The sequence below is a fragment of the Neofelis nebulosa genome, chromosome 2 (assembly GCF_028018385.1).
Source record: "Neofelis nebulosa isolate mNeoNeb1 chromosome 2, mNeoNeb1.pri, whole genome shotgun sequence".
Taxonomy (NCBI): Eukaryota; Metazoa; Chordata; class Mammalia; order Carnivora; family Felidae; genus Neofelis; species Neofelis nebulosa.
In genome coordinates, this window is record NC_080783.1 from 115,751,710 (window position 1) to 115,778,605 (window position 26,896).

At 39.8% G+C, this 26,896-nt stretch overlaps 1 protein-coding gene across 2 annotated transcripts in view; it reads right to left on the bottom strand.

Annotated features, from left to right (window-relative positions):
- Positions 1-980: 980 nt before the first annotated feature.
- Positions 981-26,896, bottom strand: part of SNX27 (sorting nexin 27) — a 66,940-nt gene continuing 41,024 nt past the window's right edge. The window contains exons 3-12 of one of the 2 annotated variants that reach the window (XM_058715747.1): positions 23,256-23,448; positions 21,585-21,649; positions 19,566-19,670; positions 15,630-15,708; positions 13,887-14,050; positions 10,619-10,708; positions 2,878-3,027; positions 2,445-2,573; positions 2,029-2,088; positions 981-1,169 (exon numbers count right to left, since the gene is read on the bottom strand). In XM_058715747.1, the coding sequence (XP_058571730.1) occupies positions 1,122-1,169; positions 2,029-2,088; positions 2,445-2,573; positions 2,878-3,027; positions 10,619-10,708; positions 13,887-14,050; positions 15,630-15,708; positions 19,566-19,670; positions 21,585-21,649; positions 23,256-23,448 (1,083 nt within the window). In that variant the 3' untranslated portion in view covers positions 981-1,121. Of the gene's footprint in view, positions 1,926-2,028; positions 2,089-2,444; positions 2,574-2,877; positions 3,028-10,618; positions 10,709-13,886; positions 14,051-15,629; positions 15,709-19,565; positions 19,671-21,584; positions 21,650-23,255; positions 23,449-26,896 lie in introns of both variants that reach the window. The other variant, XM_058715748.1, reaches the window with a different exon arrangement.

Consider the following 26,896-nt stretch of genomic DNA (forward strand, 5'->3'; position numbering starts at 1 on the left):
TGGTTACTGGTCAGGAATGGAGTGGGGAAAAGCTTAGGTATACAGGGTATTCCTTCCTTCCTTTCCCCTAAGTCCAGTCTTTGTGCCTAAAGGTATTGGCTTTAACTCTGGTCCCTAGTACTCTGCCTGCTTCAGAAGGAGAAATGGGAAATGACAACCATGAAATGTTTCAGGTTCCTGTGGCATCAACCTACTGAGCCCACCTCTCCCCTCCATTCTAGGTCAGTGGAGAGCACACAAGGAGCCCTCGGGAAGCAAGAAGGAGATGGGGAGTGTGGCTAGAAAGCCGTGAGTGGGAGAGAGCTGGGCCAGGAAAGCTGTCTTGGAATCGAGGACCACACCAAGTCTTCAGACTCTCCCTGCAGATCTGCAAGTCTTGCTGCCCTTGAGAAACACGCCTCGGTCTCCTCCCAGCAGCTTCTTGGAAGATAAAGAAACTATGCTCCTTGCTCCTCAGACTCTATGCCAACCCATAAGCCAGAATCTTCACTCAATACAAAAAAGGGGGAAAAAAACCCAAGCAGGTTGTAAACTTTTCGAGTCCTTCATGAGGAGAGGTATTTTCCCAGTAAAATATTTTTTTTTTCCTTTTTAAAGTTTGTTTCAAAATAAAGAGAGCAAGAGAGAAGTCATGAATTCTAGTGAAAGGTGTGTAAAAACACAAGCTAAAAAAGGTACTGCCATCAATATGAAATTTAAAAAGAAATATATATATGTATATACGTGCAGCTAATTTGTGTATATATAATTTTTACATACATACATATATATGTCTGAACAGTGCAAATGGATGGAGTTCATAGTTCCAGTTTTAAAAATATAGTACAAGGAGAGTCTGTTGGTGTGAGGCCCAGGTGAGAGGATAAAGACACCTTTGGCGCGTGGTTGGGTTTAATTTCCTGTCTGAACTCAGCTGCTCCCGGTGCGGACCAATCTGTCGTTCTCTACCAGCTCAATTCCAGAGACATGAAACTCAGAGGGATTATTAATAGTATTTAGTTTAGGGCTTTTGAACATAATGACTTTTTTTCCTTTTTCTCTTCTTTTGTGTTAATGGTTACTCTGACACAGGAGACGGAAGGGGTGAGAGGATGAGGGTGAAGAGGAGGGGTGAGGGAAGGCTAGGTGGCCACATCCCTCTGCTGTGACCTCGCCATCCGGAAAATGTTCTGAAAGGAAAACAGAAAACAGTCACTGGGAAGCCTGAGGTATCTGCATCTCTCCCCTTCTGGAGGCCAGCCTCAGACAGACACACAGACGCATGGCTGGATGACTCCACCTCACTGGCCTCCACCTCTGCTACAACTTCCCATGTGGAAGCATAGCCTTTTAGACCCAGAGAGGAGCTTAACTATTAATAATCTGGTTCAGCCTTCCCATTTTACAGATGAGAAAACTGAGATCTAGGGGAGGCTTACTTGCCCAACACTGCAGGGAGAAAAAATGCTGGGAGAGAATCGTCGTCTGATTCTCAGAGCCTGGTGTTCTATACCAAGAATTTGAATTTCATGTTCTTGACTTTACCTTCTGAACTTCAGAAACATTTTCTTTGAGAATAAGTAGCTAATTATTCAGAATCTTCCGAATTCTCCAGCACTGGCATAAGGACAGCAGTAAAGCAATAGTGGAAACCTTCCCACACACATGCATTCCTGGTTAGCCCCGACGGGCACTGTCAGGAGTCATCTAGTCAGAACAGCTAAAACTGGGGACAGCTGCCCTTCTGGGTCAGGAACAACATAGGCAGTGATTGGATTAAAAAACAAAAACAAAAACCAGGCAGAGGAGGGTCCATGAAGTCACAGGAGGTGGAACAGCCTGCAGCCAACAGCTACCCTCTAGACAGAGGAAGAAGCAGGGCTTTTCTCGTATAGTCTATTCAGCATCCAAAGGCTGGAAGAATAACCAGTCTCTAACTAGTATTCCTAGAAAGACAGATGGAGGTGAGGGTCCCGGGTATCTGGCCACAGGCCTATCATTTTAAACAATAAAAGATGAAAAGGCCAATTCAAGATTGCTTCGAATTACCTCTTTTCTCCACTTGAGCTCACAGAACACCCTCTCAAAGCATTCGTGCATATAATTAAACTGAAAAACAAAACAAAAAACATAACAAAAACAAGATAGTGACGCTGACTTCTTATGACCCACCGGGCACCACAGGGCCATGCCTCTGAACCCATGCCCCCAGTCTCCCCACCTTCCCAACCTTGCCGAGCACAAGAACCCCTTCACTAGTCTGGGGCCCCTCCTAGTGGCAGCTGTGAGTCAGGCGGGAAGTGAAGCTGCCACTCCCAGTCTGTCCTCAGGACAGCCAGGAAGAACCTGGGGCTCTAAGGCTCAAAGACAACTGCTATGGCTGCAGCCCTCCCCATTTACGCGCTCAGCTGGAGAACATCAAACCCAATATACTTTCCCAAGAGTGCTTCCGGTCTACCACTCACATATGGTGTGAAGATTTTAACCCATCGAGGCTTCTTCTCTCCTCGCGCATACTCGAAGCAGAAAGCCATTCCTTCTTCATCCGTATCCCATCGCTGCATCTCGTCCCATTCAAATGCTATTACCTGGTTCTAAACGACCAAGAACAGAGTGTTAAGTCTGAGAATGCTGGGCACCTGAGCTGAGATGGTTCTGGGCCAAACAGCAGAAGACAAGGGAGTGAGTGTCTGCATCATGTCAATAAGACTGAGGGAAGAATGAGTCCATGTGAGCAGCCAGGAAGGTGAGGATCCTTGTGGACCCAGTGCTGATTTACCTGCCCCATCACCATAGTATGGATTTCATCTCCCCTCCTGACAGGAACGAAACCAGAGTGAGTGGGTAAGTGGCAGTGTCCCCAGTGCTCCCAGCCCTGGCCCCATGCTGAACTGTCACCTCCAGCTGTCCTTCTTCAGTGCAGGCATGCAGTTTAAAGTGCGTGATGCTGATGGCTGTGATAACGTGCCCCTTCCTCCTGGAGTCACAGGCGCAGTGGGGGAAGATGATTTCATTGTAGCCCTCACAAGTCCTCAGCATGTTGAGATACTGGAAAAAAAAAAAAAAAAAAAAAAAAAAAGGTGTGTGTGTCTGTGCGTGTGTGCATGTGTGTGTGTGTAACAGGGTTACTACGGAACTAAACCACCACGAACAGCTGCTGGGATGTCACCAGAGAAAGAACAAAGAGAATCCTCTCACCCAGCAACCTGAAGACCGTGCTCTGGTCTCACAGCATGACTAGCTCTAAGAAGGGCCAGGACTCCAAGCCTATTCTTTGTTCCACTTCCAGCCCCACCTCCTTTCTCTGCCTCAAAAAGTACACAAACGAAGTCAGAAGAGGTCCTGTGACCAAGACCCGTATGTGGAGAGGGGAACTCACAAGGCTGTTTAGGCTGCCCCTCCTTTCACTAGCATCCAGGAAGGGAATCAAATGGATCTACATGACTGAGTAAAGGGAGCTCATGTCTCCTCACAAATCAAAAGTTACAAGGACCTCAGTGACGAGGAGTAAGCTACCCCCAAATCCCATACTCATAACATGTTTAAGCCAGTCATTTTACAGAAACCCAGAGTCACAGGAGACTTGCTGAAGGTCATAAGTAATAGTAAGTGGCACAGCCAGGATTAGAAGCTAGGTTTAATTTCATGGCCACTGGTCCTTTCTCTATTGCCAACTAGGCCCCAAATCAGCACCACCATTCCCTGATCTCCAGTACACATGCCTCCTTAAAAATCATGTGGACCAAAATCGAGTGGCATATATGACCCTCAAAGGTACAATGCTACAAGACTGATTCAGAGAGGACTTTAACTCAGCTCTCTGTCCTTTCTCCTCTACAGTGAAGACTGGCCTCTCTTTCACTCAACTCACTATTTTGAGTTGAGATGGGAGAGTAAAAGATGAGTGGGAAGGAGAGTAGAAGAGAAATAAGGAAAAGATGATTAAAAAAAAAAAAAAAGACACATGGACTCTGAGCCGGTTTCTCCTTAGGGACTGACTAGGAAATAAGTAAAGAACTTTGAGTCCCTGCACCCTCAGCTGCCCAGCACACAGGCCAACAGGGCACACTAGGAACATGTGGGGAGTGTTGGAGAGAAGACAGAGGCACAGCACCCTAGCTGATTTCAGCTAGATGGGCAGGGAGACTGGAACACATTGGAGGGTCACCTTTTGCCCAAGAAAGAAGAGACCAAGGGACCTACGTACAAAAAGGGCCCTGGGCAACCGACAGCTCTAGTACCAATGAGTGGCACTAAAGACGGTCACTACTGCCCCAGAGATGGTCTGGGAGGACTTAAGGACCTAGGGAAAAATCACACCACATACTCCCTTTCCTACCTTGTACTTATTTCTGTTTAGGTAAAATAATGGCAACCTTGAAGGGGAAACATTATAAAAGGACAGCAAGAACACAGCGACAGGATCAATTCAGAAGTGCCACAATAACTGACTTGCTTTTCTCAGTTCTCCTTCCTTCTGTCCCACTCCTCCACCCCCTATCTCATCACCCTTCCTGTACCAGGGAGAAAAGTAGCCACTGCTTGGGCCTGCCAGTGGCACTATGAACAAAAAATATCTCTGGCCAGGGACAGGCAGTGCCACAGAATAGAACTCTTCTGGGGTTGAGACAGGAAGCAGTACGAGGAGTGGTCAGGAGCCTGGGCTCAGACCACCCTGGGCTTGAATCCTGGCTCCACCACTTCCTGACTCTGTCACCTTGGATGAGGCACTTGCACTCCAGCCAAATTACTAACTCCCAGGAGCTCTTCTATAAAAAGAAAAGAATAACAGCACCTACATCACACAGTTACTTGTGACCATTAAAGTATTTAGCACAGTACTTAGTACATAATTAGGTATTCAATAAAGGATAGCTTAAAAAAATAATTTTAAAGGCTCCATTATCCCTAGCCAGAAGGCTCAACTATTTTCTCTCCAGGGAAAAGCGCATGCGAGTGAGACGGATGAAACAGGAGTGGTAGAGAGCAGAAGGTTGCTGCAACTGATTAATGAGTACTTGGGGGGCTAAATGGACTATTCTTCCAACTTCCTTACATACTTGAAATTCTCTACAATAAAATATTAAAGGCAAAGAGAAGAGTCCCTGCATGCCAGTGCTCAATCCAAGGCGCCCCCCTAACACAGTCATGGGGAAATTTCTGTGTGCTCAACAAGCAGCAGGTACCGCTCAAAGGGGCTCAGGGAGGCGCCTGCGTGGCACAGTAGGTTAAGTGTCTGCCTCTTGATTTCTGCTCAGGTCATGACCTCACAGTGTGTGATACTGAGCCCTGAGTAAGGCTCTCTCTCTCTCAAAATAAATAAATAAAATTTAAAAAGAAAAGAAAGAAAACAGATTTCAAAATTGCTTTAAAAAAAAAAAAGGGTGCTTAGGACCTCTGCAAACGCTGGAAGGTGTCACGCAGCCTTGAGACTGGTTCTGCTCACGTCCTTTACCAAAAAAGCCTTATGTATAACACATTTCCTAAGAGTTCTCCTCTTTAAGAGGCATCACTACTGCTCTAAAAGTATCTCTGGAGCACCTGGGTGGTTCAGTTGGTTAAGCGTCTGACTGTGGCTCAGGTCATGATCTCACGGTTCGTGAGTTCGAGCCCCGCTTCGGGCTCTGGGCTGACAGCTCAGAGCCTGGAACCTGCTTCAGATTCTGTGTCTCCTTCCCTCTCCCCTGTCCCTCCCCACTCATGCTATCTCTCTCTCAAAAATAAATATTAAAAAAAGTATTTCCGCCTTATTCCTAATGGGGAGCTTGACTTTATTTATTAAAAAGAGAAACATGCAAAGGGAGGGATTAGGAAAAGACACCAGGTGAGGCCTGGTGCTCAGCATACCCTGAACTCTCTGTGACTCTGTAAGTTACTCTGCCTAGGGGCTTCCCCCTGCCATCTGGAAATAAAGGACACTGCTGTCAGCTTCTTTTCCCTGTGACAGCAAAGAACACATGCTTTGAAGCAAGACAGAAACAGGTTCAACTTCTAGTTCCACTTCTGATAAGCAATATGATCTTAGGTAAGAATCGTGATCTCTCAGAATCCACTTCTCCTCTGTAAAGTGGGGATAACACCTGCATGGTTGTTATCAGGAGGAAATGAGAACACACATACTGTGTCTGGCATAGTACCAGGCACATAGTATGTGCCCCTCTCTCTCACATTTGAATCAAAACACTGATTTATCCCTCCATATTCAAGAATGTAATAGTCCTTGAAAGCAAAAGACCTTCAGAGGACTTCCTTTTTTTTTTTTTTTTTACATTTTATTTATTTTTGATAGAGACAGAACACAAGTGGGGTAGGGGCAGAGAGAGACGGAGACGCAGAATCTGAAGCAGGCTCCAGGCTCCGAGCTGTCAGCACAGAGCCCAACACGGGGCTTGAACTCACAAACTGCGAGATCACGACCTGAGCCAAAGTCAGACGCTCAACCAACTGAGCCACCCAGGCGCCCCCAGAGGACTTCCTAATAGCATTAAGTTCTAAAAATAACCTGAGTGGAATTTGGTCACAAGACAGAGAGGTAAAGTCTCATTTGGGAAATATAAGGTTTTCAAAGATTCTCAGGTCAGGCAGTACTTCTCAGTTTTAGACAAAGTTCTACATTCCTAGATTTGCACAAAGTGTAAAGAGAAGAAATATTTAAATTTTTACATACATCCAAAGATTGTTTGGTTTGTTTTTTTTTTTTGAGTTTATTTATTTATTTTGAGAGAGTGTGTGAGCAGGGGAGGGGGAGAGAGAGAGAGAGAGCAGTGGAGAATCCTAAGCAGGCTCCGCACTGTCAGCACAGAGTCTGAAGTGGGGCTCAAACTCATAAACCATGAGATCATGACCTGAGCCCGAAACCAAGAGTTGGATGCTTAAGAGCTACCCAGGCACCCTCTACATACATCCAAAGTTTCTTTTTTTTTTTTAACGTTTATTTATTTTTGAGACAGAGAGAGACAGAGCATGAATGGGGGAGGGGCAGAGAGAGAGGGAGACACAGAATCCGAAACAGGCTCCAGGCTCTGAGCGGTCAGCACAGAGCCCGACGCAGGGCTCAAACTCACAGACCGCGAGATCATGACCTGAGCTGAAGTCGGAGGCTTAACCGACTGAGCCACCCAGGCGCCCCCATCCAAAGTTTCTAAAAGAAGAGTGAATTTTTGTTTTCAACCACATTTATTAAAGTTATATATTTAAAACACAGAATTGTCCTGTCCATTCTCCTTTCTTACTAAGTTTTGACTGGCTAAATATGTATCCTATACTATCTTCCTTGATCCACGTATCATTTAGATGAGGACCCACATTAGGCCAGAGGTGAGGAAAAGTATAGCACAGGACATCTTATAAATGTTCAGTGTTCAGCAAGATAAGTAAATATAGAAACAGGACAATTATTAAAGCAGAGACTCAGTACTTAACAGAATAAATACTTTAGGTTGAGTGGGTTGAGATCCATTCTAGAGAACTCTCTGTTCTCCCAAGCAACCTACTAAGAATCAAACCAGGTCTAAAACTGAAATAAGGGCTTGAAGGGAACCTCAGGAGCCAACTCTCCCAAGCCCCTAGAATAGCGATTCTGAAGCAACTAAAGTTTTAGAATCACTAGGGTGCTTCTGTAAAAATCTTTACAAAGATTCCTAGGTCCTACCCAAGATTTTGGCTTAGTAAATGTGAGATGGGGGTCCAGAAAGCTGCATCTTAAGTAGGTTTCACAAGTGACTCCCATGTAATCGAGGTGAGGACCACACTTTGAAAAACACGGACTTTCACATATATTGCCTTGTGTGAAATCTTAATTAAAAGTCATATTGAGAGGGGCGCCTGGGTGGCTCAGTCAGTTAAGCATCTGACTTCACTCAAGTCATGATCTCATGGTCCATGAGTTCGAGTCCCAAGTTGGGCTCTGTGCCAACAGCTCAGAGCCTGGAGCCTGCTTTGGATTCTGTGTCTCCCTCTTTCTCTCTGCCCCTCCCCTGCTCGTGCTCTGTCTCTGTCTCTCTCTCTCTCTCTTAAAAATACATATTTTTTAAAATAAAAAAATTATATTGAGAAACACTAACAGAAATTTTTTTGTCAGTTTAACAATGATAAGTATCAGGCCACTTAAATACAAGAAAACCGTAAGTTATACACATCTACTGTTTGTGTGAGAGTCAAAAAAAAAAAAAAAAGAAACAAAATCTCTCTTGTATATTATATTCTCAACCATCCAAATTTGAGATTCAATCTACCTTTGTAAATAAGTAGAAAACAAAACCATTTTTTTTTATCACACTGGGAATGTTTAAGAATTTTGGGAGTTTTTGTCAAGATTCTACTTGACAGCTGGCAATCTGAACATCCTCATTTTAAAGAAAAGAAACTAAAACTGAGAAGTCTGTTGAATTGTTGGAGGCCTCCCAGTAATTTGGCAACTAACAGTGATTTGGCCTAATCTTAGGCCTATCAATCATATTAAGTTGCTACAGATAATGGAGTCAAGGTGTATGGGCTTGAAGGGTCCATCTGAGTTGGAAGTTTCAATGTACTGAACATGACCGCTGGCTAGGCTAATGTCTTTGAACACTAATACTTGAATATACTGAATACAATTTAAACTTTTCAAACTCTGGTGGGACTTTATATAAAATCTGACTGCAGTATTATGGGGCCAGTACACACTTGTTTGTTGGCACTAGGTTTTTAAGATAATAGAATTCCATTAATGTTTAAGCATATCTTATACTCATTCCAATGACCCAAAAGGAAAACATCAACTGTACTCAGTTCTTAACTGAGTGATAACAAGATACAAACTTGAGTCTAAAAGTAATTTTGTAATAGATTACCATGCTTGTTAAATTCAGATTTTCTATATATTGCCACAGAACAACCCAAATCTACTTATATATTTTTTAGCACTTTGTACTGTGTCTGGCACACACTCAGTACTCAACAAATATTTTTAGTTGGATACATATATGGAAGTTATTGTGTTTGAAGTACTATATGTACAAAGAAACAATATATATCCCATACTGTCATTATCAGTAGCCCTTATGAAATTATTTTGATTTGCCGCCTTTGGCAAAGGCAAAGATATATTTCAGAGACTGATGATCCTTCAGTATTTGGTCCTTTTCGTCAAAAAGATGCAGAAGTGCTGATCAGAATCATGCACTAATATACAGAAGACAATGCCATGATCTTTAAGAACAGGTGGAAATTGAGTTTTAAAAGTCTGTTTCTCACATAGTAAAATTGCCTTTACCAAAATTCTGCCAAGACCTATTTAAAAGATTTTTGTGTCTATTCTAGCCTGCTGGGATGCAGAACACTGATAAATGGTTCCCTCATCTCTGGCAGTTTTCTAAGGCAAACAGATTTATTACTTTTTGTCATATAAGTGATAAAATAACTATCTAGACATAAGATTAGGGGCTGAGTTCAATGGCTGACTTGTTTGCATTCTTATTCCAACCCAATTAATTTAGATAGAGAATGTTCCCTCATAAAAAATGCACACAGAGAGGGTACAAAAGAAATTCAAGTGACCTATCAGAATCATCACAAATACAGTAACTGTCTTGTGAGAAACCATGAAAAATTATAATTGGAAAAGTTTCAACTATATGTGAATTTGCAAAGAAAGAAAATTTAAAATGCTATGAGTGAAAGTTTTTATAAGCATAGCGTCCCTTACAAAATTTTTTTTGACAATTTTCATCCCTGTATTTATGGCAGGTGCAAATTGAAAAATAATTTTATTTTATTTTTTAAGTTTATTTTAAGTTTATATTTTAAGTTTATTTATTTACTTTGAGAGGGAGAGAGAGAACCCCAAGCAGGCTCTGCACTGCCAGTGTGGAGCCCGACACGGGGCTCAAACTCATGAACGGTGAGATCATGACCTAAGCCGAAATCAAGAGGTGGATACTAAACCAACTGAGCCACTCAGGTGCTCCTGAAAACTAATTTTAAAACATTTACGGGGGGGGGGGAAACAAAAACAAAAACAAGACATTTAGGCACTACTATAGGCAGCACCCCCTCAGCACTCTGTGATGATGAAAATGTTCTGTATCTGAGCTGTCCCGATATGGTAGGTACTTACTCAACACTTGAAATGAGGCTGGCACATCTGAGGAACTGGATTTTAAACTTTATTTAATTTAAATGAGTTTAAAATTAAACTTAAATAGCCACATGATGCTAGTAGCATCTATCAAATCAAACAGCACACATATCACACTAACCAAAGACACTACTGAGCATTTTAAGCAACTGTAGAGAAGGAAGTTGTAAAGACAATTTTGTAATTGCTAAATCACAAATAAAACACTTTCTAATGTTAAAAATCTAAATATCAACTCTTAGAGAATTGATATCTATGAAATGTTTTGTACATCTTTTGTTTTAGAACTTTCTATCAAAAAATAATACTCAGTTATTACTAATAATAAAGCTATATACACATATATAGCAACATATCTTCTCATGTGCTAATGGAGGAACATAATGGGTATGTTACATCTATATCCCCTCCTTTTTTTTTTTTTTAAATCAATTAAGCCACTAACCAGTTGTATTATCTCTCAGAAATAACTGGAACAACAGGTTTAAGAGATGTAAGGAGATTATGGGGACATAAACCTACCATGACCATTTTCCTTTGTTCATACAGCTTCTGTAACTGGTAGGACTTTTCCTCTGCTTTGATATAACCTTTTTTCACATCATCAACGGCCTGTCACCAAAACAAGGGCAGGGAAGAAAGGAACATCAAAGTCATTATCAAGCACATTCTTGACAAAAGAGATACAGATTCATTTCAGAATAACTTTTACCCATTTGGACCATCATAATCACCACCAGTGAACTCTGCCACGTGGATATATTTATTAGAATAAGCAGCACTTAAAGAGTGCCCAGTATGTGCTCAAGAACCGTTCTAGGCACAGGAGGGATCTTGTTTCTCATGTTAAGAGATTTAAATTCCACTTAATTTATACAGTGTAAAGATGAGAGAACACTGAAAGATAGTCCATAATTGTTAAAGGTAACAATGAGGTAGCAAAGACGTATGATAGTAAGTGATACATGTAGTCAGGATAGCAGAGCTTTTTGCTAATTGTAGTTATCAGGAAAGCCTTGATTGGACTCCAAAGGTTAGGCGGACAGAATAAACTACAAACAGAAGTCAGGAATGTGTTTGAGCTTAAATACATTCAGGAGACAGATCTGTCTGATTTATTTTTTTTTTTTTCCAACGTTTTTAATTTATTTTTGGGACAGAGAGAGACAGAGCATGAACGGGGGAGGAGCAGAGAGAGAGGGAGACACAGAATCGGAAACAGGCTCCAGGCTCCGAGCCATCAGCCCAGAGCCCGACGCGGGGCTTGAACTCACGGACCGCGAGATCGTGACCTGGCTGAAGTCGGACGCTTAACCGACTGCGCCACCCAGGCGCCCCAGATCTGTCTGATTTAAATAAAGGGTATGTGTCAGGGGACAACAAAAGATAATGCTGGATGGGTAGATTAACAGATTATGAAGGATCCCCAGAGAACAGGGACAGGAATTTAAACTTAAGGACAGCAGCACTAAGACTACTGGAGCTAAAATAAGGAATAAAAATGTGTGTTATTTTTAAAAGAAAGATTGATTTGTGTATGAGTGCCAAATGAATCAAGCTAAGGAGAGAATGAAATAAGGGAGAATGACAACGTTATAGTGCTTTAAGCATGAAGTGAAACAAGACTGTAAACTAGGGTGGTAGCAACTGGAAGAGAGGAAGTAATAAATCTGAGACCCCATGCGGACAAAAGTCCCCAACAGGACTTGATACAGGCACGAAGGTACCTAGATATAATACGCTAATTCTAAACTACTCCTGGCTCAGCTATACGAAACGTGCATCCCCTTCCCAACTTCACTCTACCCCAAGAAAAGTTTTTAAAATCCAATAGAAGGGAAAACTCATCTTTGGAAGAAAAAAAAAAAAGGAAGGAAAAGAACAAACACAATCATTTGTACAGGGCACTTGGAATCTAACCTCAGTGTTTTACTACAAGGACAACTTTTGCAGGCACCAGGCAGGGACCCGCTTGAATCTTTCCCAGAAGGCTGCTAATTTCCTTAAGGTAGAAATCAATCCCTATATTTAAGGGAAACTATGTGCATAACACAGTGAGTTCAGGGTGCCTGGTGGCTCAGTCAATTGAGCCTCTGACTCTATTTGGCTAAGGTCATGATCCTGGGGGTTGTGGGATCATGCCCCGTGTCAGGCTCTGCACTGAGCATGGAGCCTGCTTGGGGTTCTCTCCCTCTCCCCCCACGCCCCGCCCCTCTCCCCTGTTCCCTCTCTCTCTCTCAAATAAAAAATAAAAAATAAAAATAAAATAACACAGTGAGTTTAGAGTTAAAGTCAAAAGACTAGTTCAACTTCTACCTCTGTCACCTATGCTTGAGTATGGGTATGTTATGTAGCGGGAATGGGGGAGGAAACGTATCTAGAGTCTCATCTTCTATACTAGGAAATCAAGAGATACTGCTTGATTAAAAAATCAAGTAGGAGCAATATAATCAAGTTATAACAGAGAAATGGAAGTAAATATAAAACAAAACCAACAATAACAAACAAAAGCTAAAGGAGGTGAAAATGGTTGCCTAAGGGAAGGGGAGATGAAGACAAGCAGGGTAACTAGTATTTTTCACAATAACCTATGTAGAACTATTTGATGCTTTAAACTTTATGTATAATTCTGATGAAAAAAAATTTTTTTAACAAACCTGGTTACTTTTTAAAAACGGTGTTTTTTTTAACGTTTATTTTTTGAGAGTCAGAGAAAGACAGAGAATGAGTGGGGGAGGGGCAGAGACAGAGGGAGACGCAGAATCCGAAGCAGGCTGCCTGCTCTGAGCTTCAGCACAGAGCCGGACATGTGGCTCAAATTCACAAACCATGAGATCATGATCTGAGCCGAAGTCAGATGCCGACTGAACCACCCAGGGGCCCCTTGATGAAAAGTTTTTTGAAAGATATATAGCCATATGCTAATTTCCTGTTGTTTAAAAAAACAGTAATAAATTTATTCTTTTAAAAAAAAAATTTTTTATGTTTTACTTTATTTGGGGGGGAGGGGCAGAGAGAGAGAGAGAGAGAGAGAGAGAGAGAGAGAGAGAAAGAGAGAGAATGTGAAGCAGGCTCCAGGCTCTGAGCTGCCAGCACAGAGCCCAACGTGGGGCTCGAACTCACAAACATTGAGATCATGACCTGAGTCGAAGTCGGAGGCCCAACCGACTGAACCACCCAGGCGCCCCAGTAATAAATTTATTCTTAACTCCAGGACATCTTTACTTCTTAAATTTATTTATCTTTTGTTAAAGGGGTTAGAATATATTATTTGATTCTTTTTTATTTTTTTAAAAAAAAAATTTTTTTTTAACGTTTGTTTATTTTTGAGACAGATAGAGAGAGCATGAATGGGGGAGGATCAGAGAGAGAGGGAGACACAGAATCGGAAGCAGACTCCAGGCTCTGAGCCATCAGCCCAGAGCCCGACGCGGGGCTCGAACTCACGGACCGTGAGATCGCAAGATCGCAACCTGAGCTGAAGTCGGACGCTTAACCGACTGAGCCACCCAGGCGCCCCTCTTTTTTATTTTTTAAAGATTTTATTTTTCAAGTAATCTCTACACACAATGTGGGGCTTGAACTCACAATCCCAAGATCAAGAGTTACATGCTATACTATAGACTGAGCCAGCCAGGCACCCCAGGATAGAACATTTTAAAAATGTAACTTAACTAAGATCCAGGAGGCAAAGCAGCTTGTCCAAGGATTCACACTGAATTGGCAAATAACTCACTACATACAAGTATAAAAAGAAATCAGGCCTTTCCAGGAAGATCAATTCACCCACCTGATGAAAAAAGTAGGTAACAGCAAGGTCATTGTCATTTAAGAGGATTTCTTCTTCTGTCGTAAAAAGCCACTTTCGAATGGTCAGGCAGGTGCCTGGCACAGCTGATGTGTAATTCTGGACGTAGAGTTTATGAGGAAATTCATTAGGTGCCAGCTTACGTACTGAAGAAAAGACCAAAAAAATAAAAAAATAAAAATAAAAAAGAAAGCTAAAGATTAAAGATATATAAGGAATTTCCCTAGCATAAACTGTGTAAAGCAGACTAAGAATGGCAGGCTATCCTTAACCAGAACATCAGGTTAGATCCATCAAGCAGCCTGCTATGGGACCACAAAATAACCATTTCTCTACCCAAATGTATCCCTTCTAACTATGACTATGGCCAATTAAGTCTTAAACTGACTGAAATCTATCACCTGTATGACACATCCTTCAGTTAACATGCAGACTGGGCAGACAGCATCTATTCCAAAGTCAATTAAAATATCTTATCTATTATCTGGTAAGTTACAGTGATGTCCACTGAACATCTTTAAGGCAAGCCTCTCCTCTTACCCAGCTATGGAGCAATCAGAGTCTCTCATGTGGCAATTCCCTTGTTTGTTAAGAGCTGAAAGGCTCTCCCCAATCCCCATCCCCAACTCTAAGACATTCATCAAAGTGAAAAATGTTTCTGAGTAACGTTTCTTCCTCTTCCTAACAATGCACAGGCAGGATAAAACACTATCACATTTAATTTCTATATTGCTTTTCTTAAGAAAGGCTCAGAGTTTTTCTTCTTTTGATGCTTACTTGACTTTGTAACACTGCAAAAAACAGATTTAATATTTCCCATTTTATTTCTTAACTAAAGCTTAGAAAAAAAGGATAAGATTAGAATCCAAGTGCCTGGTTCCCTAGCAATCCTTTGTAACATTTATATCTGCCTAGTTAGACCATAGGGAGTTGGGAAGATGAAGAATAATAAAAAGATGGCTGCTTCACGGAGAATCAACCTAGTTTTATCTTGACCAGGGATGGCAAGGTCTGATCAATCAATATTATCTGTTGTTTCTGGCCTTAGCCCCATGTATATGTAATGTGGAAAAGACCCATAAACTATAGGAAATCTATGTCATTCATAGCAAGCACTCAGACTTCCTCCCTTTTGTGATCTCAATGCAACCAATGTGGTCACCATCCCTAGCTTTTATAAAATAACATATGAGAAACTTCCTGCCAACATGCAATGAAATTTCCTAGAAAGAGAATGTATATTTACATGGAAACTTAAATATATGCATCAACGCAAAGACTTTTAAGTAATGTATCTTTTTCTGACTCCTGAAAATAAAAAGCTATTCTTAACTATCTACAAAAAGCATAAAGTACACCAAAATAAGTTGTGGCTAGATAGAACATCCCTCTTTTTGGCTATTTCATTGGAATATATTACTTTTGAACCCCTGATTTAAAAGAAGTTCATGAAGTATCTGTTTCAGTGCTAGGTATAAGTAAGTTATACTTACAAAAGAGGAAAAAGGATCATCAGTGATCAGACACCTTTTTGACTTGGGCTTAATAAGATTTGCCTGGTCTGCTTGTGGGAGACAGTCCTAATGAGTGTGATCTCCCCTTGCCTTCAAGCTCTTCTTCTCTAAGCAAATAGTTTCAGTCTGACGGCTTCCGGGAGCTTCAGTCTGATAGTATTAGAATAAAATACTCACAAACAAAACTCAGTATTAGGCTACTGACACTTACCAAAGGAATGATTGATCACTTCAAATAAGGCAAAGTAATTCACCGTTGTACTGTCCATGCCAACCTTTGCTGCAATAGCCTATAAGGTAAACAGGATAGATTGGTTTCAGGGTAACTAAATCAGACAAACTATGGGAAAAGACAGGTGTGTGCATGTGCAGGGGGGAGAAGGGAGGAGTTTTGCCATCTCAGCTTCACATGAACTAAATTCATGGTCTATACCTTTTCTTTTTATATGTATGTGTGCACATACTCATGCATACATATATATGACATAAAAGGGGGAAAATACCTATATTTGACCGAAATAGATATAATCTCTAAATATGAGTTTCCATGTCCAATTCAAGCTAATAAGCTACCCTTAAATATCATCTTCCTTCTCTGAAATATGATTTCATCCCACAAAAGTCTTTTTTAACAGCACTTACAAGTAATGTGCTTCACAAGAACAGACCTTAAGAAGAAAATAAATTCTTTTTTTTTTTTTTTCAACGTTTTTTATTTATTTTTGGGACAGAGAGAGACATAGCATGAACGGGGGAGGGGCAGAGAGAGAGGGAGACACAGAATCGGAAACAGGCTCCAGGCTCTGAGCCATCAGCCCAGAGCCTGACGCGGGGCTCGAACTCACGGACCGCGAGATCATGACCTGGCTGAAGTCGGACGCTTAACCGACTGCGCCACCCAGGCGCCCCTAAGAAAATAAATTCTTAAATATCCAGTCTCATACATGTAACCTACATTTATATTTATTTATTTGTTTGTTTATTTATTTATTTTCATTCAACCTACATTTAATACAGGCTGTTAACATGCAAGATCTTTATCTTTGGTTCTTGAGCCGAAAAGAGTTTGTCAATTTTGTTCATGCTTCACAAATTGTTCTTATTTATTTTTTGGATGATCCATGCCTCAGGCTGAGGATCTCCATTTCCTAAGAATTACCATCATTGATATCGACATGAAAACAGCAAAATGTTGTAACAGAGACATATTAAACAAGTATCAGTCCTCCTCTCTAGGAGCTAATATGACAAAAAGCAATTGAAAGACTCCACGTACAAATAAAACTAAAATTACAAATGACAACAAAACTCAAAAAACACAAAATAGTACCACAATTTCTTTTCAAGATCAATCCCAATATAAATAAGGTATTAATTGAACAAAATACAATTGTGGAATGTCAGTGGCTCAGTAGACCAAGTATAATTATACCATTCTCATTCTCATCCCTGATGACACTATAAATGTTCTAAGTTACCATTCTTTACTGCAGTGAATGGAAACTGAAATGCTCTCTGGGGTTGGAAAATGGTTTATAGCTACAAGTCTCAGTAAGCGGATGAGGAGAAAAGTGCTGCTCCTCACCAAAAGGCCTTGCTAGGGACAATTTGGGGGCGAGAGGCAGAAACAAAGAATACAAAACAAAAACACGAGCAACTTGTAAAATTAACATTTTCCTTGCAATCACTTCACCCTTTTATAATTTCAGAAATACCTTGAATTCTGCACATACCCTTTGCCATGGTATACAGTACATGAGCAAATGTATGGGGAACACATTGTTTGCTACAAAGGAACAATAAACATTAATATCCAGAAACCTGTTAGTCTCCCTGAAAATCTTGATCACATCAGGATTAAAGACAAAAAGGCCTAGGCCTAAAAGCAATGATTATATCTAGCACCCAGATCATGATCTTTAAATGTAATTTCTCACTGAAAGAAACCAGGACTCCTTGAGGGAAGTGGCTGATTATAGATCTAGGATAGGAAATACACAAAGATGAGGCCAGAACACCTTGTTGTACCAAAAAGCAAGGATGCTATCATAAACAAGTAAGTTGCATCAGAAGAATACAGGAGCAGATATGAAGGAGCTTCCACTGGCCAGAGATGAAACAATGTGAGCATCGAAGATGATATACATGATTGATTAAATAATACTGAATGTCTAAAACCCACAAATACTAAAATAAAATAAAAATAACATAAAATAAAATAAAAATAAAATAAAATAAAAATATCTCATTGGATATCATTGGAATCACCAACATCACACTCCAATGCCAACATTACACTCTGAAAATTGGCAATTAAAAAAATTAAATATTTATCCTCTCTTTCCTACAAACTATATTTTAGGATAACTATATACATAGCCTTAGTTGGTAAGGAAAAGTTCTGTATAGAAAAATTCTACCTAACAAATATGAAGAAATGACAGAATTAATGAAATTACTGGTTAAGGCAGCAATCATCAGTGTATACACTCATCTGATTACAGGCCAATGGGGAATTTTACAATAGAGAGCCCAGGTTATCACCATCTAAATAAATGCACCGATTAATCTCAGTATCACTAAAAATGGGACAACCAGACAGATACTGTGTACCTCCTGAAAGCAATAGGAAAGATATATCTCACCAGTTAGGAAGTATTCTTATAAAAAAGCTGAACCTACTCGAGCTCTCTAGAGAAAACTTCCATTCATGCAGAATGTAAGGAGATGGACATATTAAATGATGCACATAAAAATAAATAGATAAATTCAGAATGTGGGACACTGTACAACACAGACCCAATTTCTGCAACAAACTAATAACATCTAAATAAAAAAGGTGAGGAAGGGAAGGGAAGCTGCTTATATTCAAACAAACATAAAAACTGGGGCAACTGGGCGGCTTAGTCAGCTAAACATCCAACTTCGACTCAGGTCATGATCTCATGGCTCGTGGCTTCGAGCCCCACACTGGACTCTCTGCTGTCAGCACGGAGCCTGGAGCCTGCTTCAGATCCTCTGTCTCCCTCTCTCTCTGTCCCTCCCCTGCTCGTGTTCTCTCTCTCTCTCAAAAATAAACATTAAAAACAAAGATAAAAAACAAACCTTGTTTAGATCCAGATTTTAACAAACAATAAAAAATCATTTTTAGACAGCTGGAAATATTGGACTATGGATTTGTTATTAGTTAATGCCAAGGAAATACTGTTAACTTTTTAGGTCTGATAATGGCTTTTGTCTTTATGTAAAAAGAATGCCTTTATTTTTTAGAAATTTATACTGAAATCTATACAGGCCCAATAAAATGGAATTTGCTTTAACATATTTAAACAGGGGCACCTGGGTCGCTCAGTCAGGTAAGCATCCTGACTCTTGATTTCAGCTCAGGTCATGATCGTGGGTTTGTGGGTTCAAGCCCTGCCTTGGGCTCCGTGCTGACAGTGCAGAGCCTGCTTGGGATTCTCTCTCTACCCCTCTCTCTTTGCCCCTCCCCCACTTGTGCATGCTAGCTCTCTCTAAATAAACATTTAAAAAAAATAAAACATTTAAACAAAGGAAAAGAAAAAAAAGATACACGTATAATGCAAATGTGGCAAAATCTTGATGGTTATTAAATATGAATGATGCGTAAATGGAGGTCCACTGTACTGTTCTGCTTATATTAAAGTTTTCTACAATTAAAAAGAAGCAGGGCTGGGGCGCCTGAGTGTCTCAGTTAAGCATCTAACTCTTGACTTTGGCTCAGGTCATGATGATCTCACAGTTCATGAGTTTGAGCCCTGTGTCAGGCTCTGTGCTGAGAGTGCCGAGTCTGCTAGAGATTCTCTCTCTGCCCTTCCCCCACTGGCACTATCTCTCAAAATAAATAAATAAACTTAAAAAAAAAAAAAAAAAAGAAAGAAAAGAAAGGGGGGGGGGTGGCGCTAATTACAACCACTACGACCCAGGATACATACTGTACTTTTCTTTAAAGGAGGGCAAAGTACTTTCACATTAATAACAACATCAGTAGTAGTAGCTCACATTTAATAAATTATGTGCCAGATAGCCCAAGCACTTTATTAACTCATTTCATTAACTCATTTCATCCATCCTCCTTAGCTTCATACCATCCAATGTTGAATCTACTTGTTCAAGTTTAATTTACCTGATACACTTGGTCTGTAGTACTGTTCTTTTTAACCCTGACTGTAACTGTTGTTCCATCTGGTAATGCTACTCTCAGTTCTACGTCGGACACACCATTGTAGTTCTGTGGGAAAAGACACAGAGACATAATTTGTAACTCAGCATATCCTCACTCTCCTTATAACATGCTAAGCAACAATCTAAACATGTGATAGAAAGTAAGTTCCAACGAAAAGGGGAAAAAGACACCTTAAAGTCAATATATTTTACAAGTCAGAAAGCTGACTTCAGGCTGCAGCAAAAGTTAACCTTTAAGATGAACAGGGAGGAAAGAAACATGTTAAAGCCAGTGTGTCCACATTTCAAAACGGAACACTTGTGTGAGGCAGTCTAGGTCAAATACAGATGACATTTTTGGCCTACTTCCAAACATTCAGAACTCACCATTGAGAAAAGAAAACAACTGGAAGCAGTAGTTTTGACAAAAATTCTCTGGGTTTAAATGGTTAGGCATGCTAGATTGGCTCAAGTAGTGTAAGTTCCTCCCTGAACTCAGAAGGAATCGTGACACCTCTGACAGGAAAAATGGATGAAAGGCAGGAATCTGAGTTAACGTGATGCCTAGTTTTCTTCGAAAGAGTAAACAATTCTTATCCCTTAATTCAGAAGATCCTTCTTTCTTATTGCTTTTGATGATTAATACACTCCTCTAGCTTGTAAGTTTGATTAGAGAGAAACTATTGAGGAGCAAGTCCATCTTCGTTTATCACTTAAAAAATGGTGCTATCTATTGTCTAAAACCATCCTAAGCATTAATTATAAGCACTTGTCTGCAAGAAATTTATAACCTAGTTGAGAAAATAAGACATACATATATAAAATAACTAGTAGATAACACACTATTTAATATAGCAGCATTACATATTCATTCTTCTATTCAATTAGTATTTATTAAGCACCTCTAATATGCTTGACATTATTGTAAGGCACTGGGAATACAAAGATGGCCAAGATTTAGCTCTTGGTCCAGAGCTCTAATGTATAATACCATGGTGACCAGAATTAACAATACTGTAACGTATACTTGAAATTTGCCAGGAGGGTAGATTTTAAGTGCTCTCACCACACGAAAGAAAGAAGAAAGAAAGAAAGAAAGAAAGAAAGAAAGAAAGAAAGAAAGAAAGAAAGAAAGAAAGAAAGAAAGGAAGGAAGGAAGGAAGGAAGGAAGGAAGGAAGGAAGGAAGGAAGAAAGAAAGAAAAAGAAAGAAAGAAAGAAAGAAAAAGGAAGGAAGGAAGGAAGGAAGGAAGGAAAAGAAAATGGTAACTATGAGGTAATGGATAGGTTCATTAGCTTGACTGTTGTGATCTTTCACAATGTATATGTACACCAAAACATCAAGTTGTACACCTCAAATATAGATGATTCTTATTTGTCAATTCTAACTCAATAAGGCTAGAAAAAAAGACTTAGCTCTTACCTACAGGTAGTTCACACTGTAGTGAACTAAAAATATAAAGTAATAATTTGATTATATGTACACAAAATGGGAGAATAGGATAGCAACAAGGTGATGATTGAGTGGTCTGACTGCAAAAGTTCCTAAACCAAAGACTTGAGGGACACCTGAGTGGCTCAGTCAGTTGAGCGTCCAACTTCAGCTCAGGTCATGATCTCATGGTTTATGAGTTTGAGTCCTGCATCAGGCTCTGTGCTGACAGTGCAGAGCCCACTTTGGATTCTCTGTCTCCCTCTCTCTCTCTGCCCCTCCCCAATCACGCAGGCTCTTAAAAAAAAAAAAAAAAAAGATAAAGATAAAGAAAAACCAAGGACTTGAGTATCAGGGAAGGCTATGCAAAGAGAAAGTGAACCAAGCGCTAGGTCTTAAAAGATAAGCAGGATACATAAGAAAGGCAACTTGAAAAAAAAAAAAACGGTCATTGGGGGAATTTACAGCAATTCAACCTGTAATTGACATCTTTATCCCCCGCCCGCAAGGAGCCAAGGGGTGAACAGTCATTGTGGGGAGTATTTACCTACCTCATCTGATTCTGATAGGAATTCCTGCATGATGTCACTCTCACCAATGACACGTATTGAGCATACTGTAGAAAACAAAAATTGAATCTGGCGTGAGACCCTAAAATGGAGACTTTAAAGTCAACAATGTATCAAGGTTTAAGTATAAATCATCAGTAGCAGGCAATGCTGAGGTGGTCATTCCTGATGTATAACACATTAAGGCACAACAAACATTCATATAAATATGAACCACAACAGAGGAAAATTAGGATGTTCAAAGATGTAGCTTGCTAAAAACATTATACATAGCCAAATGAAGTCATTCAAAATAACACTTCAGGAAGTCTAACTTTGCAGTCTCATGTGAACGAAGACCAAGCCAGACAACAGAGCTAGGGTAAGGTCAATCAGGAATAAAGCAAACACAAAACTGAAATACAGAAGGAAAAATGTATACTTGGTCTACCTAGGAACGAGGCCAGTCAGAGAACCATAAGCAGTTAAAAACATTTTGGGAAAAATGGGTAGGTAATTAAGTATTAAGCTCAGCGCATCTTCTCACCTCACTGACTTAAGCTTCAAAACAACAACCTTTAAAAGGAAGGAAGGAAGGAAGGAAGGAAGGAAGGAAGGAAGGAAGGAAGGAAGGAAGGAAAGTAGCTAATTGTCTAAATCTAAGAAAGTTAATTTCCTGACACTCTCATGAGGATAATGAGTTATACTGATGACTTCACTTCATTTTATTAAAAAAATTTATACCCTTTTCATTTCCCAAGGGCTGTGTTTAGAGGCCATTCCATGTTAGAAAAAAGCTAAAAACAGATGAGGAAGTCTCACTACCTTCTACAGGGGAAACAGTTTTTCTTCAGGGATAAGGCTCTCCACTAAAATTTTAAAAAATTCAACTAGGTCAATTAGTTCTTACACAAGGACACAGAATTAATAAATATCACATAAGACTATTTTTCTATTAAATTAGTATTTTAAAGAGAAGCCTGTTGCACAACTGGCAAATTATATAACTCTATAATGGAGCGAAGCAAGGTGTCTTCTCTGAGCCACAAAATGAACTATCTTATTCCGGAGATCTGGGTCATTTCTCCTTGACTTTCCGATAACCAAATGTTTCAGCATCCATATCCACAAACTCCTGATGTACTATTTGGAAGTCCTGAGATAACAAGTAAAGTTTCAATACTTCCACCTATAACCTGCTTAGATCAAGGGGACTTTAGAGATCTACAACTTGGCAAACCTATCCATGGACAACTGTAAGAGGAAAAAGGACTTTTCAAGTAGGATATGCCAGTGAACTAAGAGTCATTTCAATAAAAATGTTTTAAACACAGCCCACTTAGTTGCCAAATCAATTCAGCATGTTGATGAGTAGGTCTGTACGTGTTTGCTGGCAAATAACATAACCCAATAAAGGTCCCTAATACATCAAAAACTAATTATGCATTTTTCTGTTTTTAAGTGCTCAGCAAGTCAATAACATAGGCTATTAATCCTTGTATTGGACATTTCAGTTTTGGCTTCAAATCTCAGATCATTCAACACCAATGGTCAGAAATTTGATTTACTTTCACTATTCAGTTTCAGGAAACTTAGCCATGCGGTTTAAGAGTTGCAACACATACCTAGAATCCAAGTCTACTTAAGGTAGTAGCATTTAATAGGCCAACTTACCTTTTTCTAGATATTCTTCCAACCCCCGACGTCGGGCATCTAATTGCTGTTCTGATAAAGAGAATGGCCACTTCCCTGGAAGTCGGGGAAATGTAAAGTTGGCAAACTCTCTCTTCAGGTTCTGGTGTAGGATAGCAAACTCCCGGTACCGCTTAGAACACAGCTGCCTCCCTGCCATATAAACATTGTATACCTGGTGAGGGGGAAGAACAAAAAAAAAAAAAAAAAAAAAAAAAAAAAAAAAAAAAACAAACAAACAAACAAACAAACAAACAAACAAAAACAAAAAACAAAAAAAGCCTACTTACTACCAATTAAATCACAGAATCATCTAAAGTCAAGCTCAGGCTGATACTGGTGAGGTATATTCTGCTATGCACTTAACAGAGAACATGTTCAAGGTCACTGTCAAGTAAGGCTTACTTTCAATAAGCATGCCAGAAATGATGTGGACAACAGAGTGCTACTCTTTTCAAGTGGCCCATAATCTAATTTTTGCTATTAAAATTACCTCCAACACAGTGCTTTCAATATCTTCAAAGACAATTTTCAGCTTTTAAGCGTGGATCTTTATTTTTAGAAAGTTAAAAGTCATTCAAAGCCAATGGTAAATCTAGTGAATGAATAAGCAAGCAAATTTGGAGAGAGATGGATGTACAAAACGAAGGTGGATTATAAAGCATTGTGACTGATATTTGTGTGTGGTCCAAACTTCTAAAGGAATGTCTAAAAATGATGTAACAGTGGCATTTTGTTAGCAAAAGGTTTCTGTGGCAAAAACTCCTTTCCTGAAGTCAGGTATCCTTAGTTTTGCTCTTCCTTAAAATCGGGTTAACAAAAAGTGAAATAAACGTATTCTAAGGACCATCTTGTAATAACAAAGAGTTAATAATCCTCATGAAGAAACAGTTAGAGATTTTTGTTTATTGTTCATAGATGCCTGCCAAACTTTTAGAACAGGGTCTGGAACATAGCAGGGAGTCAGTAAGTATTTGATGAAGAAATTAATGCATATATGTGAAGTTTCTGAGTATGCACCCACATAAAGGAAAGTCTTGAATATGTACCCTCATAAAGTGACGGAATGTGTAATCCAAAAACATCTAATAATCCAAGTTACCCTATATTCTCAGAACATATCAAATTAGGCAGAGATGGGGAAAAAAAGGCCCCAAATCACATTTACTGGTTTTGCAAAAATCATTCTGAATTTTAAATGTGCACAAAACAGATCATCTACACATGGAATCAAGAGTTAATCACTGAGAATGTGTGGGCCAAAGCCTTCCCTTAAAGCTCAAAAAGAATCTTTACCATGCTTCTGTGATTTAGGAAGTATGAGTTAAATGCAAAAATAAAATAATTTACTCATTCAAGACTCCTCTCCCATAACTCTCCAACTATGATTCCTCCCCCAATTAAAGGCAAAATCTCTAATCACTATGAAACAGTCTCCAGGGATGTGTATGATCCTGATCAATGAGCTTTCTTCCTGTGATTATCACTCAAAGTTGTGACTGTCTGTGATGAAGCACATATATTACCAAAGTATTCCCATCACTTCCTCCTGAAGTACAAATGCATAAGAAAACAAGAGTCTCTTTACACAACACCACCTGTTCTCTTTGGAGCAGGCAGTCTTAAAATTTTTTTTTTTTTTAATGTTTATTTTTGAGAGAGAGAGAGAGGGAGAGAGAGAGAGAGGGAGAGAGAACATGGGGGGGAGGGGCAGAGAGAGAGGGAGAGAGAGATGGAAACACAAACTCTGAAGCAGGCTCCAGGCTCTGAGCTGTCAACACAGAGCCCGACACGGGGCTCAAACTCACAAACCATGAGATCATGCCTTGAGCCGAAGTTGGACACTCACCCAACTGAGCCACCCAGGCACCCCTGGAGCAGGCAGTCTTAAGAAGTCTTATTCAGTTTGGTCTTATATACTTCCATCTCAAACTAAACTATCCAAATTTCTCACTAATATCACCATTCCTTTGCTTAAAAAGCAAGTCCGCAATACTATAGGTGATATGTATCAGCCTGAATTCCTCATACAATGAAGAAAGGAAGGGAGGTAAAACTAGTTAGTGACACTGCTGGCTCAAAGATCTGCCCCCAAGTCTCTTTCCAAGGAAGAGTACAGTAGGTCCTTGATAATGTACATGAAGACTATGACTGCATTTCCTCAAAGGTGACCACTTGAGTGATCTCCAGTCCAGTAAAATATTTCCTAGGGTAGAACCCTAGAGCTTGAGAAGCCTTTGTGATAGTTTCAAAAAGAAATCTGAAAAGTTGATTCAACTTTCAGTTTCTTGATAAAGTGAGAAGAGTTAACATTAAATAGCCTCTCACCTACCTCCCTACCAATCTCTATTTAAATGTGGCATCACAGGAAACAGAAATATAAACAGGATGCCTGACAGTTCTAATGCAAGTAGAAATGGCTTCCACAAGAGCCAAAAACACTTTTAAATTAACTGTGCTTAGTAAATGAGAAATATACAAAAAGATCACAACAGGAGCACCTGGGTGGCTCAGTTGGTTAAGCCTCTGACTGGCTCAGGTCATGATCTCAGTTTGTGGGTTTAATCTCTGCATCAGGCTCTGTGCTGATAGCTCGTAGTCTGGAGCCTGCTTCAGATCCTGTGTCTCCCTCTCTCTGCCCCTCTCCTGCTTGTTCTCTCTTTCAAAAATAAACAAACATTAAAAAACTTTTTTTTTTTAAATCACAACAGAGACTGCTTTGTTCTTCATTGGTCCTTAAAATGAACCAAGATCTATTAGTATTTGTATTTCCCTGGTTTGGATACACTCATTTGCCCAAAAAATGACCAATTAACTTAGTGCATGCTGAGATCTTCTGCCTAAAACTCATGAATGTCCATGATCCATGAGAAACGCCCAGAGCCTCATTACAAATGAGAAAGTCCATCAAAAAATATATTCTCTGGGGGTGTCTGAGTGGCTCAGTCAGTTAAGCATCTGATTTCAGCTCAGGTCATGATCTCACGGTTTGGGAGTTCGAGCCAACTGTCAGGCTCTGCTGTCAATGTGGAGCCTGCTTTGGATCCTCTATCCCCTTCTCTCTGTGCCCCTTCCCTGCGCATGTCCTCTTTCTCTCTCAAAAATAAATAAATGTTGAAAATATATATATATATATTCTCTGGACTTAAAGGAGAACATAATCAAATAGAAATTAAAGATATACACAGGCAGGCCGTGCTTCTAGGATCTTTCCATTTTAATTTAAACCCTAAGACTGGTTGGCTCATAAATGGAATTAGATGAAGTTAATCTAGCTTGTGATAGTACACTGAATTTAAGTGATCACTGGTCACCTTCTTCTCCAACTGACCATAACCTACAAGACTTCAAGTTGGAATGTTCAGACTGCAAAACCAGTTGTCTGAGAAAACAATTCTTTCTTCCTTTTTTTTCTTCCTTTTTTTTTTTTTTTTGGTTTATACTAGTTTATTTAGGGATTCCATTTTCATTCCTCAATAGACTTTATATATTTCTTATATTTTTCTTCACTCATTAATTCATCCAATTCTGAAGGATTACTGTTATCTTGATCAGACAACCATCTTCCTAACAAGATTTGTTGACAAGTCCTGGATTTTCTCTAAGAGCTTCATTAATTTCAG